The sequence below is a fragment of the Diaporthe citri genome (genome assembly GCF_014595645.1).
Source record: "Diaporthe citri strain NFHF-8-4 chromosome Unknown scaffold_3, whole genome shotgun sequence".
NCBI classification, from domain to species: domain Eukaryota; kingdom Fungi; phylum Ascomycota; class Sordariomycetes; order Diaporthales; family Diaporthaceae; genus Diaporthe; species Diaporthe citri.
This window is the reverse complement of record NW_025064848.1, coordinates 3,611,927-3,625,195: the sequence shown is the minus strand read 5'-3', so window position 1 is coordinate 3,625,195 and position 13,269 is coordinate 3,611,927. Positions and strand designations below refer to the sequence as shown.

The following is a 13,269-nucleotide window of genomic DNA, read 5'->3' as shown; positions in this document are numbered from 1 at the left end:
ACATCAGGGGAATAGAACAGAGTCCCGTCCACGGATGGACTGGAGCTTGGTTAGAGCGCGATACAGCGCGCACACACAACAGGAGATATACAGGATACACCCATCATGATACATGATAGATGATACAGGGTCAAGGGGTAGAGATCAGTCCGGCGTCAGCGACGCGCGTGTCCACAGCAGTGATTCCACACCTGCTGCAGATGGCCACCGCACGCGTGAGCCGAGCAAGTGACGGTGGAGCAGTCTTCTGATGGCAACACCAGTCACCGGCGAAGACAACTCCTTGTGACACCTTGCTCGAGAAGGGGTCGTTGGCGGTGAAGATGGATGACTAGCGAGCACCTGCATTTTCTATGGCGCATAGTAAACACACTGTAATAATATTTCTTTTCTGAACTGGCATGCTTGCAACTTTGCGAAAATCACCCCGCCTGGCCAAATTGGCTTGCTCTTGGCTGCTGCTTAGCAATTCATGACCGTGAGAGCCATGTGCCTTATGTAATGTGGAGACCTTACTGACATACACCTGCCCACGAGGTGTTGGGCCCTACTTGGCGCCAACGCCTGTCATTACGGCGGCGGCGGTGCCCTCTTCTGCAAAGGGCGATCGTGAGGGCTGTCTTGACAGGAGTCGGTCAGACGAACGCCTGCGCCACTCCGGGACACAGGAACCCTGGGCAAGTCTGGGGCATTCTGGGGCAGGCGGAAGGAGAGTTGCACCGGGTTGAATGACCCAGGCGGGCCACGCCAAGTTCGGTCGGGACAAATTGCTCGGGAGATGGGACAACCAAGCTCCGGGGCCTCGACGAAGCTCCACGGGGAAGGTCTCGACGGACCGGCGTCACCTACCTTGCCTACCCACCTGTACGCGTATCGGCGCGCCTGGGGCCCGCAGCGCCAAGGGCTTCCCCCCTGGCTCGATCCGCCGCGGCGCGCGCGCCCTGCCATGGTCTATCTGTCTGTCTATCTGGGTTTCTGTGGATGGAGAGGAGGGGAAAATGGGCTGAGACTTGGCATTGGGCCGATCTTGTGCAGGTAATTGCGAGTGTGGGCCGCGCAAGCCAAGGGTGGCTTGGACTCTCGCGCCGGTGCGAGGGACGACTTTGATCTCGCCAAGTTGAGCCCCCTGGGGCCCGGAGTTTGGAAAGCGTTTTGCTGATCGCGGTGTGTAAAAAACTTGTGAGGTTGGGCTTTGATATCTAGAAGCTGCAGCCGCTATCGCCCCAGTGTTTCGGCCACTGTGCCGCGCTGTGTGTCTGCGTGGCTCCTGTCGGGCTTGCGGTGATAGGGCGCTTTAGTGTGAAGCTTTTCTGGGCCCTGCAGGGCGTCGTTGATGCGCCGTCATTGTGCATAGATACCACGGGCGGCGTCACTCGGGATCTTGCGTGTCATCGTCTCGTCCTGTAAACCGGAGGCCGCCCATGCGTATTTCCGCCGCCATTCCACGTGTCTGAGAGGCCCAGGCCAGGCCGATACGGACGAGTGGGGGGAGCCGAAACTCGTCATGTTTATCTCAAAGTCAAGGGACCGGTGGGTTGACACACAATGCGCTGGCGCGGACGAGACGACGGACAGAAGACGGGATGAAAAAAGGGCCACGGACAAACCAGCAGGTCCAGGCGCCGATGCGATTCGAGGTGGGGGAGCGAGCAGAGCGGCGGCGCATGTGGCCGATGAAACGTGTTGGAATCAGCAAAATTCCGAGGCGCCGGAGTCTTTTTCTCGCTAGCTCGGCGGCGGCGGCGACGCTGCCACACGGTTCAGGAACCGTCGCCTTGCATCCGCAGAGGGGCACGCAGAGAGTGTGGGCATAGTGGTTGCTGCTGGCAGTGGTAGCAGCCCTGCCGAGCCCACATTATAGAGTTGAGGCGGAGCGCAGGGTTTCCTTCGGTGGGGGCTTCCACACTCTACCAGGGCCTGTTCAGCTGGACCGGGTCTGCAAGTCTGCGACAGGGCAGGGCAGGACTGCCAGAACCTGACAGGGCCTGCCATCTCGTGAGGGGCCAGGTGCGGGCAAGTGACTTGGCGTCATACAAGGGGAAATTGTCAAAACCCTTGGCCTCGGGCGGTTTTCAAACGGCTCGAAGGAGATGGTGACAAGCGAGGAAGGAGCTTTTACCTGCTTCCTTACTGGCTCCCTGTCACGTCGCAGAGTGGATCACAACTCGCTCGGCAGCCTAACCGAGCGGGAGGAACCCAACCTAAACCCCCTTCCCCAATCCAAACCCAAGACAGCCCCAAGGCCAGCCCTTCTGCCGAACCTTGCAGGCAGGGCACACGCTTAATGTCTCCGTTACAGAAGTGGTGGTGGTGGGAAAGAATTGTCCACGTTATCATGATGTGTAGACTTCAGAGCCGAAACCTGCTCGCTCGTCCGCCTCTCACACCGACCGGACTAGGGATTCAATGACACGCAAGCTCGATGTCGAGATCGACCACTGCTCAACGCTCGCTCGCTTATGCTTTCATGCTCCCCAATCTCGACCGCGCTCGCTCTCTATCTCGGGGTCTGATGGCCCAATCCTGCGGCGTCGCTGTCAGCGCTACCGGCCGGAAAGATTGACCTCCACCAAGCTGGAAATCCACGTCTCTATTTCCATCCGCGCCACAACCCCCCGGCCCGCGCCCTTTGTCTGCATCTGCATCTGCACCTGCACCTGCGCGGCGTGGGAGGTAGGTAGATTCCATTCTGGGCACCTGCGCTGTGACATCGAGTAAGACTAATAGCGATCGGCTGGACGAGAGGAGGCTCTCTCCCAGAGGGGCCATCTGTACCAACACCTCCTCCATGCCGTGGTGTGGTGGGTGAGATGCTGAGAATACCGCCCCTTCATTGGACCCCTTTGCTGCCGGGGTCCAGTCCCACCCACAGCCGTGGATGTTGTCATGTATTACTACACCACTAGTGGTCTGCGACGGGGCCATATCGTGGCGGAGCCGTCTCTCTCCTACTGAGCACAGGTACAGTAGCAATTCGTCCCCCAACCCCCCGGGAGCTGAATTATTCGTGTATCTGGAGGGCACAGACGGGAGGATTAGCCTGAAAGGGACGGAAACGACCATCGGACGGGGGTTCGGTGGCTTGCTGTCATGCGCAGGAACCCTCCCTTCCAATCTGTCACCGACCCCAAGCCAGCCCAGGCAAGGCTCCGGATCCAAAGATCAGAGTAGGAAGGAGTGAGTACACATGACACGAGAAGGGTGCTTGGCCCACCCTCGGGCGAGTCTCTTCTTCGTCTTGCCCAAGCGAGCTAGGTACGACCTACGACCAGGAAGCCCTCACCACGAGTAAGGCCGGCGACTGCACCAACCTTGTCTAAGTCAGCACGAAGGCTTGAACGAATAAGTGTTTCTCGATCCAAAGCCAGGCTGTCAGTCGGTCCCGTCGTCCGCGACGTGAGATCCTCCTGTCTTGCACCTTCCAAAACAATCTTGTTCGAGCCGACCATCACTACTGGGAGTGTACCCTGTCCTGTCCCTTCTCCCTCCCCCTAGCTCCCTCCCCGAGAGCCACTCGACCTTCGAAAGGTTGGAACCCAGCACTTATTAGTCCATCTACCCACCTCATCCCAGCCTATTCCCGTCCCCATTTTACCAAGCCGCACTGTCAACCGCGAGGACCAACCAGCGCCAACGTTTTAGCTACCGACCTGTCTCAAAAGCCTCGTCAAGCTCAAGCCCTGCTTGGCGCCGCGTCACGGTCATTGTCCATCGTCTTGCTCTTTCCCCAAGCTCTAGTCCGGCGTGTGGTCCGCCTTTTTTTCTTGCGACACATGAGTGACCGGCCTGGATCAGGACTGACATGACATACCCCCCAACTCTAACTTACATGAGTATCCACATACCCTGACAGTCGGAAATCCACCGCCAGAATTCGAGGCCGGTGTATGAGCTTGCGGGTATAGGAACAACATTTATATACCACCTCTTCATTCTTTCCCTCCCCCCTCTCCCTTGAAAAATTTTATGCCAGGAGCCGTGCCGGATATCTCACGAGACTCTCACACTGAGCCGCTTCGACGCCAGTATATCACCCCTAGTGACAATACAACTAGGCAAACAAGTGCCATTCACATCAACATGCCGTCATATTCAGGGCTCGCAGCTGCGGCTGCGGTATTGTGTGAGTAAACACACCCCGATATACCTTCAATAATCCCCACCCACGTATACACACACGAAGAGACAGAGACACCGCGGTGTATCATCCCTCACTCTCCAGCGCGGCTGCTGACATCAGACGACCTCATCAGCAACAGCTGCGACCACAGCAAGCGCAGCAGCAGTCAGCTACTGCGCCTCAGGCAGCATCTGCTACGCCGTGGGCGTCCCAAGCACCACGGCTTCCTCCGGGAGCGGCAACATCTACTTCCAGATCTCGGCGCCCACGACCTACTCATGGGTGGCCCTGGGCACCGGCTCGCAGATGTTGGGGGCCAACATCTTCATCATGTACCAGGACGGCACGGGCAACGTGACCGTGTCGCCCAGGCCCGGCACCGGCCACCAGCAGCCCCAGTACGACGCGTCCACCGCGTCGCAGATCACGGTCCTGTCGGGAAGCGGCGTCAACGGCGACACAATGGTGGCCAACGTCCAGTGCGCCAACTGTCAGTCGTGGTCGGGCGGAACCCTTGACGTCGCCAGCTCCGGCTCGTCGTGGATAGGGGCCTGGAAGTCAGGGTCCGCGTTGAATTCGGCCAGCCCGTCTGAGGCCATCTCGTATCACGATGCGCATTCAGAGTTCAACCTGGACCTGTCGCAGGCGAGCATTGAGTCAGACAGCAACCCCTTCACCGGCGCCGCAGCCACGCCTACCCCGACGGGTTCGTCCGGGTCTAGTGGCTCGACGACGGTGAGGCCGAGCCAGACGGTCATCTGGGCTCATGGCCTCGGTATGGCGATTGCCTTCGCAGTTCTGTATCCTCTGGGTTCTGCTGTGATGCCTCTGTTCGGAAAATGGTATATCCATAGTGGTTAGTACACACGCAAATGAACTCTTTCTCCTTCCAGTACAGTCTTGGGTTGGCTTGGTAAAAGCGTAGACGGCGAGTCTCGGCGACCACGTCCATTGCCTCTTTGCCTGCTGGCAGGAATGTAGACAACATGTACTGACAAGCTCCTAGTCTGGCAGATGGTGAGCTGGCTGCTGATGTGGGCTTGCTTCGGCCTCGGCGTTTACGGCGCGCAACAGCGAAATATGGTGAGTCTTGGTAGAGCCACCCAGTGCGGACGATCCGGCCTTGCTAACATTGCTTCCTCTTTAGCTCTTCACAAACTCTCACGTCCAACTCGGCACTGTCGTGGTGTGCGTGCTCGCGATCCAACCTGCCCTCGGCTTCATCCATCACTCGCAATTCGCCAAGACGGGCAGCCGCGGTATCTTCAGCCATGCCCACATCTGGTGGGGACGGATCTGGCTGGTCCTGGGCGTCATCAACGGCGGCCTGGGCCTGCAGCTGGCAGGTTCCAGCAACAGCCTGGTCATCGCCTACTCTGTGATTGCTGTTGTCATGTACCTGGTGTACGCGGTCGTCAAGTCGCTCGTCTCGTTCCGCTCCCGGGGTAGAAGGAACAACGGCAGTTTGAATGGACGTAAGGTGTCCGGCGCTGGGTCCGGGTATGCCGAGCACGGGGATGAGATGAACCTCAACAGGTACCCGGACCACCAGTACGCTCAACACGGGAAATAAGAGAAGAGAGGGTCATTGCTAAGAGAATGATGGCATAGGGGGTGAGAGGACGGGATCGCGAGCGATTTGTGAATGAAACAGGTCCTTCAGGAATTCTGTACTGAGCACGTAACTGAATTGTAGATATGTAACAAAAGAAGACCGCGATGACAAACCTCTTTTACCAAAAAGTGAAGCTTGTAACCTTAGACCACAAACGTGCTTAGCTAAAAGCGACGGCTGTCAAGGCTGTGAAGCCGTACCTTGAGCAGCTGCTAAAGCAGTGACGTATGCTTGTGTGCACGTCTTTGACGGCATGAGCAGCGAGTAAGTGAAGTTAGCTTTGGGCCACGGGCTAACAAGTAGGTCTAGAATAGTAGTCTAGATCGGACGGGGGGCGATGGCAAGAATCTGGGGGCGGAAGAGCTGGAATCGAGCGCGTCACCGTGAGGAAAGTCGGGGGTGGATGCGGGGAACACGTGACTCGAGGCTCGCCTGCAAGCTCCCAGGGAAGAGGGACGGCGTCACCCGTCCTGGCCTTCCGAATTTTTGGAAAAAGACCTCAGCAGCCAACCGCAACCCAAACCCAACCTCGCCCTCCCCGTCTCTTTCCCCCCCTCACGCGTCAATTGAGCACCCCCAGAACAGCCAAGATGCTCTTCTCCGTCTCCCGAGCTTCCGTACGTCGAATTCCTGATGAGCCCGGCGATGGGCGCCCGCCCGTTCGCGACGGGGTGTTGTTGCCCCGTGCTGCGGCAAAGTGGTTTTTCAGAGCTGGTCCGCTAACACCCGCGTTCACAGAGCCGCCAGGCCGTCGCCGCAGTCTCCCGACTTGCTGGCCGCAACTCCGTTCAGATGAGGACATTCCTCAACCCCACGGTCTCGCGAAGAGGTACGTCGAGCAAGCACCCTGTCTCTTCCCCCTTCGTCATCACACGTGTTCGCACCCCAGTCCGGGAGCGGCAGGAAGGTGGATTGGGGTGGAGGAGCTCCTCGAGCGGGCCGGACCTTTGGAGATAGCATCACGTCACGACTTGACCTTGCCCGCCCGAGCTCTTCCTCATCAGCCACATCTCCCTGCCTGCCTGCCTTGCGTGACATGCCCTTCACATCTCGAGTCTTCAATTCTTCCGTCGCCTTTCACCCACCTGCTCCGACATCGCCCGCCCTCACCCACATCCTATCTATCTATCCCTTCCACCCACGCTGCCCTTGACACATCCCTCAATCGCATCGATACTAACACCGCCGCGTCCTCGCAGCCGACTTCGTCCAAGAACTTTACCTGAAAGAGCTCAAGGCCTACAAGGCACCAGCACTCAAGGCCAACGACGCCGAGGGCCAGGTCCTGACCTTCAACCAGCCCAAGACCCCCAAGTCCCCCGAGGAGACCGACCTCGCCTCCTCGCTGCAGGAGTATGAGAACATGGCCGTCGAGGTCGAGGGCCAGGAGCCCGCCAGCGCCGGCAAGCCCGCCGCCGCCGTCGAGGACTGGCTGGTCGAGGAGGATGAGGAGGAGCACGCCCACGGCCACTAGATATGCCGCACGAGCCGGCAGCCCGGGGCGGGAACGGAAGACCCGCAGAGCGATTGGATGGGTATAGGAGAAAGATAACGACGTGCTCTCGAGTACGGGGCACCCACGACCTCATCCATGCAAACAAGGAAAACAGCAGCCGCAGCTGATTTGTCTGACGAAAAAGAAAGACGTTCCTGGTGGAGAGGACATCGGTGTGCGAGGAGCAAAGGGAGACACTCGGAGGAGTAATCCGTGTACATTTTTTATCAGGCTTTCCTTACGACGTTGGGAATCGACAGACATCGCCTCATCGGGGCACACACTTAACACCTTTTCTCTACATTGACGTGTTGCCAACTTATCATTTGCTAAATACCGCTACAGCATTGCCGCCGTCTTCTCATGTCACATTACGGGGCGACATAATGGCCGATTTCGGTCAACAGGCCGGCGTACTCTGTTGCTGAGTCTCAGAATGAGAAGGCTCTCCCGCTCAGTCATCGTCACACTAAGCTAGTTGTGCCATGAGCAGTAGATGAAACAACTGTTTTTCAAAGGCTCACATACTCACAAGAGAATACTTCCCAGACATCATCACGACTCGGCCATGCCAGATTCATGTGTGTGACAGCCCTCCCCGTCGCGGCCGCGGCCACCCCAAGCCTCGCAGATTGGGAAACAGTACGCTTGGGCCTGGGACATATCGGTCCGACACGCAGATCGCACCTTTGATGAGCCATCAAAGGCACCGAGCCGCACAGAACTACAGAGACACAGGGAGACAAACTGAGCCTCGCAGCGTCCGCACCCAGGAAGCTCCTCGTCTCGAGCGAGACTGCTCACAAATCATGGTCGACCACCGGAGAGCCGCCGCCAAAGGAATATGGTGACACCAGCCGCGGGCGTAAATCCCTCTCTCTCTCTCTCCGTTCCACGAGGAGATAATAAAAATGCACACCAACCAGGGCACTTGGGGATCCGTCCGATGTGGTTTCCCGCGGTCGTCCCCCGGCCCCGTTCGTTTTCCACCATGTTAGCTGCGGGATAACAGGCACTAGGACAGACAGCGAGACCATAGCCACAGCAGTTCCACGACTTGAGCCTCGTTCGAGCAAGCGTCAATTGGGGGCACAGGAAGCACCGCGGCTCGCAGAGAAAGGGGGGTCCCTTGCTGCGCCGGTGCATCTAGCACGGCGCCCACATCGCACGCCCGTGGCCAGCCAGTCCATCAGTTCCGAACGGCTCGTAACTCCCGAGGTCAATCGGTTCGAGTTACGAGCCTAGGGTCACTGGCAGGGTGAAGCGTTTCGCTGCTTGGTCGCAGGTCTTGCTAGGGCAGGGGGTTTGGGGGTCTGAGGGCTGGGAATCACCAACATTCTTTCGTCTCCCCTGGGGGTCCTGGTGGCAGCTGGTGTGTAGGCCCAATGGATATAAGATGGTTGCGGACCTTGGGACGAAAGATGGTACTGGGTGTTCACTCACATGAGCTCCTTTTGCCTGGTCTGCCCCTGCTTTCTCCTCCTCTCTTTTTCTCCTTGATCTCCGCCTGCCTGCCTTGCTATCCCCTCCACATCATATCTCTCCTCCAAGTCCCCAACCCCCACCCCCCTTCCTCCGCAGGCCTCCCCTCCTCCTCTCAAGTCTGTTCCCACAGCCCAGGATAGTCTGGCGCCTGCCCTGAAGAACGGGGCCGTCGACATACGAGAGCAGAGCTGGTGGGGTTGAATCACAAGGTCAGTATGGCCCACTATGCCTTTTCCGTGCTCGATCTGTTAGACTAGTCAGTGAGACCATTACTAAGCCGCACTCACTCATTGAGAGGCAACGCAAGCCAAGGCAGAAGAAACCTCGGAAGGGCCAACCACCTGGCACATTGAAGACAGACTCCCGGCTTACACAAAAATTTGTGGGTATCATCATAAGACGGATATTTAGCTCGCGTTGGGGCGGTCTGTCGTGGGAAACACGAAGACATGCCCGGCGGGCCTGCATTGTTCTGTGGGCTAGTTCTTAACAAGGCAAGCTCTCGAGTCACCATTCAACTGTAAACATGCGAGACATTGTGGAATGGAATAGTACACGCCCACTCGAGGGCGTTGGATTATTAATTACCACCTTAGACATTGATTTCCATCGATCTGTTGGAGACCTAACTACATAATGGTATCTGGCTGCCCTTCACGTAGTGCAGCGGAATCCCGCCTCCCACCCATGGCGAAGCACTTTGCTGCTGCTGCTGGAATACTTGCTAGATGCCATACCATTTTAATATGTCCTGTCTCAAGTGGCCATCGAGATACTCGTATGAGGTATCGGGTCTTGCCTGGTGGCGCAGATTAGCCCAACCGCTCCGATCAACCCCTGCTGTCTGACATACAGTCACAATGTGAAGCGTGCCAAGCTGTGCTGTCCCTGTCCCCTCTCCGATCCTGCTGGCGGTCATCCACTCGTACAGGCTTCGCTGAATAGCAGAGTCCAAGTAATCGTCGTGACTCCCAAATGATCAGAGGGACTCGTACCCCCTGGCAATAAGAGCCCTCCCCGGAAGAATCGTTTTTTGTTTTTGCAATCATGAAATCAAACTCTGTTTCCAGGACGCCAGGGCCTTGCGCTGCATCATGTGCCTGACGCAACTGTTTCTGAACCGCCCATATGCAAATGCGTGATGCGTAGTACCAATCTCATGAACGTGAAATCCGTTGATCGCCCTTTTTTTGTACCCCAAATAGGGAGAGAAAAATTTGTGAGGCGTCGGCAGCCGATACCGCTTCCTCACATGTCGAAATCACCACCGCCGACGAGGTGATCGTCGTTGGTGCGAACCACCCCGCTCATTCGATTTGGCCTTCGAGTGTTGACGTCGTCTACATCATCCCATTCATTCTTGCTCCGGTCCACATCCATCTCATCGTCATGTAGTCGATCCCTCATGTGGTCGTCCAGTGCACTCTCGTCAACAAACGTGAAGCCCTGGAAGTTGGCCTGCACAGAGGGTGACAGAGGAGTAGACGTGGCAAAGCCGCGTGCCAGGGCGGCCGCCCGCTCGTTGAGGGAACCGTTCGTGTTCAAGGCGTTGGTGAACTCAGGATCGAAATATGACACGTCGGTGTCAGACTTCAGGCTGGGCTTGAATGGCGGTGTGATGACCTTCTTCGACAAGGCCTCCCAGTCAACGTCATTAAAGAACGGGTGGCGCTTGAGCTCCTCGGCATCGTCATTGGCGCCCAGTCGATGCTTCGCATTCCTGTTCAATAGCCCCTTGACAAAGTTGCGGCCCTCCAGGGACAGCGTGTCTCTGGGAAACCTGACCTTCCCGAAGGCGATGTTCTTGTACATCTGCTGAGTGTCCTCGGCGTAGAAGGGACTCCAGCCGCAGCACATCTCAAATACCAGGACACCCAGCGACCAAAAGTCGACCATCTTGGTGTAGCCTTGCTCGTCCAGCAGGACCTCCGGCGCGAGGTATTCCGTCGTCCCGCAAAAAGTGTTGGTTGTGTCATTCTTAGTGAGGTTCGCCTTCGAAAGACCAAAATCGCACAGCGCGATGTGTCCGTTTGCGTCGAGCAGGATGTTCTCGGGTTTCAAGTCCCGGTAAACAATGTCGTTCTTGTGCAGATGCTCGATTGCTAGGATCAGTTCCGCGATGTAGAATTTGGCCCTCTTCTCGTCGAAACGTCCCTCTTTTTGCAGGTGCCAGAACAGCTCACCCCCAGACATGTAATCCGTCACGAGGTAGAGGTCGGACGGCGTCTGGAACGAGAACTTGAGGCCCACGATGAATGGTGACTCTGATGTCGCTGTCCGGACCAGGATGTTCCTCTCTCCGACAGTGTGGGCCACCTCTTTCTTCTGCACAATCACCTTCTTGGAAAGAACCTTCATCGCGTATATGCGGCCCGTGTCCTTCTTCCTGACCTGGTAGACCTGACCAAAGGTACCCTTGCCGATTAGGCGGAGGATTTGGAAATCTTCTGGGCCGACGTGTCGCCGTTCTGTCCGTTGGTACAGTGCCTCAACGTATAGCTCTCCGGTTGGTGCGTTCTCCTCCATCGTGTCTGCGTGACCCTTCAGAGCAAACCAGCCTCGGATGGGCTCTTTGCTGTCAGGGCGTCTCGCTTGCAGGTCAACGTGTCCTAGGAATTCCGAGCCTTTTACGCCCTGGTCGTATACGGAGATGTCGACCAGCATGTCCGAGTCGACGACGTCACTATATCTCGTAGTCAGCAAAACATATTTCGTAACCTGTCTGCGCCCATCTCTTGACTTACAACACAGCCTCAGCGTCCCACTTTGGGTTTGTGAACGACTGACGCTGGGTGCGGTTGCGGAAGCTGTGTGGTTCGCCGGTGCTGGTGTTGCTGCTTTGGCGACTTCTCATTGGGATGGCCATCGGCCGGCCTGAATCGCTGCCCTGCCGTTGAATTGGCACGCCTCCCATGGCGACATTTGAAATCGCCGTCTCGTCATCATCCTCATCCATACGTGGGCCGCTCGAGATCAGCTCGCTCCGTTGGAAGACGGCAACCACATAGGGCGCTCGGCATTTTCTCAGGCCCCTCGCCTCGCTTATCTTGATGGTGAGTTTGCCCTTGACCGCTGGCAAGTTTGATGCCCCGCCAGAGCTGGGAGGGGTCTGTGTGCCCGTGGCGCTCGAGCTCTCGTCGCTGGTCCTCCGCTCCTCCGTTCCATCATTTCGGGCTACTTTCGTGGACGACAGTGTTCGGGTTGGGGTAGATTGGCCACTCTTTGGAGCCACGTCGTTTGTTAGCTTCTTAAGTTGACGAACAGAAGCAGGGTCTTCAGGAACATCATCCGTCTTCGCGGGAGAGGGGTGCTCGTGCTTTGGGGAGTTAAGTGAAGTGGAATCTCTGCGACTGCCAGGAGTTGAGAAGTGACGAGCATTCACGTTCGACTCGGTGATCGCGACCGAGGCCACCGGGACAAGCGCAGATGGCCTACGGCCGTTCATGCTTGTGAGTTCCGAGATGCTCGTCTTGTGGAGTTGAGGCGGGGTGACGGCAGAGCCAGCCCTCTGCCTCGAGGAGTCCCCACAGTTCTCGTCGACCTTGGCACCGCGCACTGAAGAGCGCGAGGATGCGGGAGGAGTGGGATACGGGTGGAACTCGGCGCTCTCGGGAGGAGGCTTCTCTTCTGAGAGCACGCCCACCGTCTCATGAGGGAGGAGAGGTGGTCCTTTGGCCTCAGATGGGCTGCGAGAGGAGGACTCGACAGGGCTGACTGGCAGGTGTGAGGGTGGGGAGGAAGTGAGATGCTGGTCATGCCCTGGCTCCGCCTCTGCCTCTGCCTCTTCTCCGTGCTTCTCCTGCTGAGGCGCATCACGAGGCGCAGCCTCGGCCCGTGTAGTCGCATGAAAGGTGCCAGACCACAGACGCTGAAGAGAGGCTGGACGAACCTGGCCAGTGAAGTAGCTCATGATGCCGGGCAGTCGCTTGTCTTGTAGATCTGGTTGGGGGGTAGCGATGCCGGAGCGAGGAGCTTCGTAAATCTGGTCTGCGCCGTCCTCGTTCTCTGCCGCGGCAGTCCTGCTGCGCTCGTTAGGATTTTGATTTTCCATGCTGCCTCGCTTTCTTATGGGGGTTGGTAGGGTGCAGAAAAATGGTAGAGGGCGGAGGGGCAGGCGGCAGGAATCGGAAGACAGGGGCAGTAAGCTTGTGAAAGTCCCAGCGGTGACGATAGTGTGCGGGTCAGGGTGTTTAAAGAGGCAGGCCACGATGGGGAATTGTTAATCTGCGGGAGGGGGTGCGCCCATGTGCGGGTCAATGAATGACGTCCTTGGGCTGGGAAAATTGGAGAATTTTTCAACGTGCTGGAGCCATGCTGGGGCACACTGTTTTTCGGGACTTTCAGGGCCTGAGGGCTACTGGGGCAGGGCCGAATTGCAGGAGGAGATTGCAAAACAGTGCATGCAAGAGCGCCAGATGCGCAGCCAGTAACGTGTATCATCTCCGAAAACCCGCCCACCTCCGTGGCTAGCCCTCTGGAAGCTGGAGGTCAAGCATCCTTGGGACTACCTGGAGCTGTGCGGCCTGTGGTCTGTGGTTGATGAACCGAGCCTGG

At 57.6% G+C, this 13,269-nt stretch overlaps 3 protein-coding genes across 3 annotated transcripts; 2 read left to right on the top strand and 1 right to left on the bottom strand.

Moving 5' to 3' along the window:
- Window positions 1–4,080: 4,080 nt before the first annotated feature.
- INS49_008570 (uncharacterized protein) lies at window positions 4,081–5,693 on the top strand (the record flags this gene model as incomplete). Its single annotated transcript, XM_043169310.1, has 4 exons — window positions 4,081–4,123; window positions 4,254–4,976; window positions 5,127–5,203; window positions 5,268–5,693. 4 exons carry the CDS (start codon window positions 4,081–4,083, stop codon window positions 5,691–5,693), a joined length of 1,269 nt encoding a protein of 422 aa, XP_043026990.1.
- Window positions 5,694–6,325: 632 nt separating this feature from the next.
- Window positions 6,326–7,209, top strand: INS49_008569 (uncharacterized protein; the record flags this gene model as incomplete). Its single annotated transcript, XM_043169309.1, has 3 exons — window positions 6,326–6,352; window positions 6,474–6,564; window positions 6,935–7,209. 3 exons carry the CDS (start codon window positions 6,326–6,328, stop codon window positions 7,207–7,209), a joined length of 393 nt encoding a protein of 130 aa, XP_043026989.1.
- A 2,754-nt stretch (window positions 7,210–9,963) lies between these two features.
- INS49_008568 (uncharacterized protein) lies at window positions 9,964–12,766 on the bottom strand (the record flags this gene model as incomplete). The annotated part of the gene is made up of 2 exons (XM_043169308.1): window positions 9,964–11,398; window positions 11,460–12,766. The coding sequence occupies 2 exons, from the start codon at window positions 12,764–12,766 to the stop codon at window positions 9,964–9,966; spliced, it is 2,742 nt and encodes a 913-aa protein (XP_043026988.1).
- Window positions 12,767–13,269: the final 503 nt, after the last annotated feature.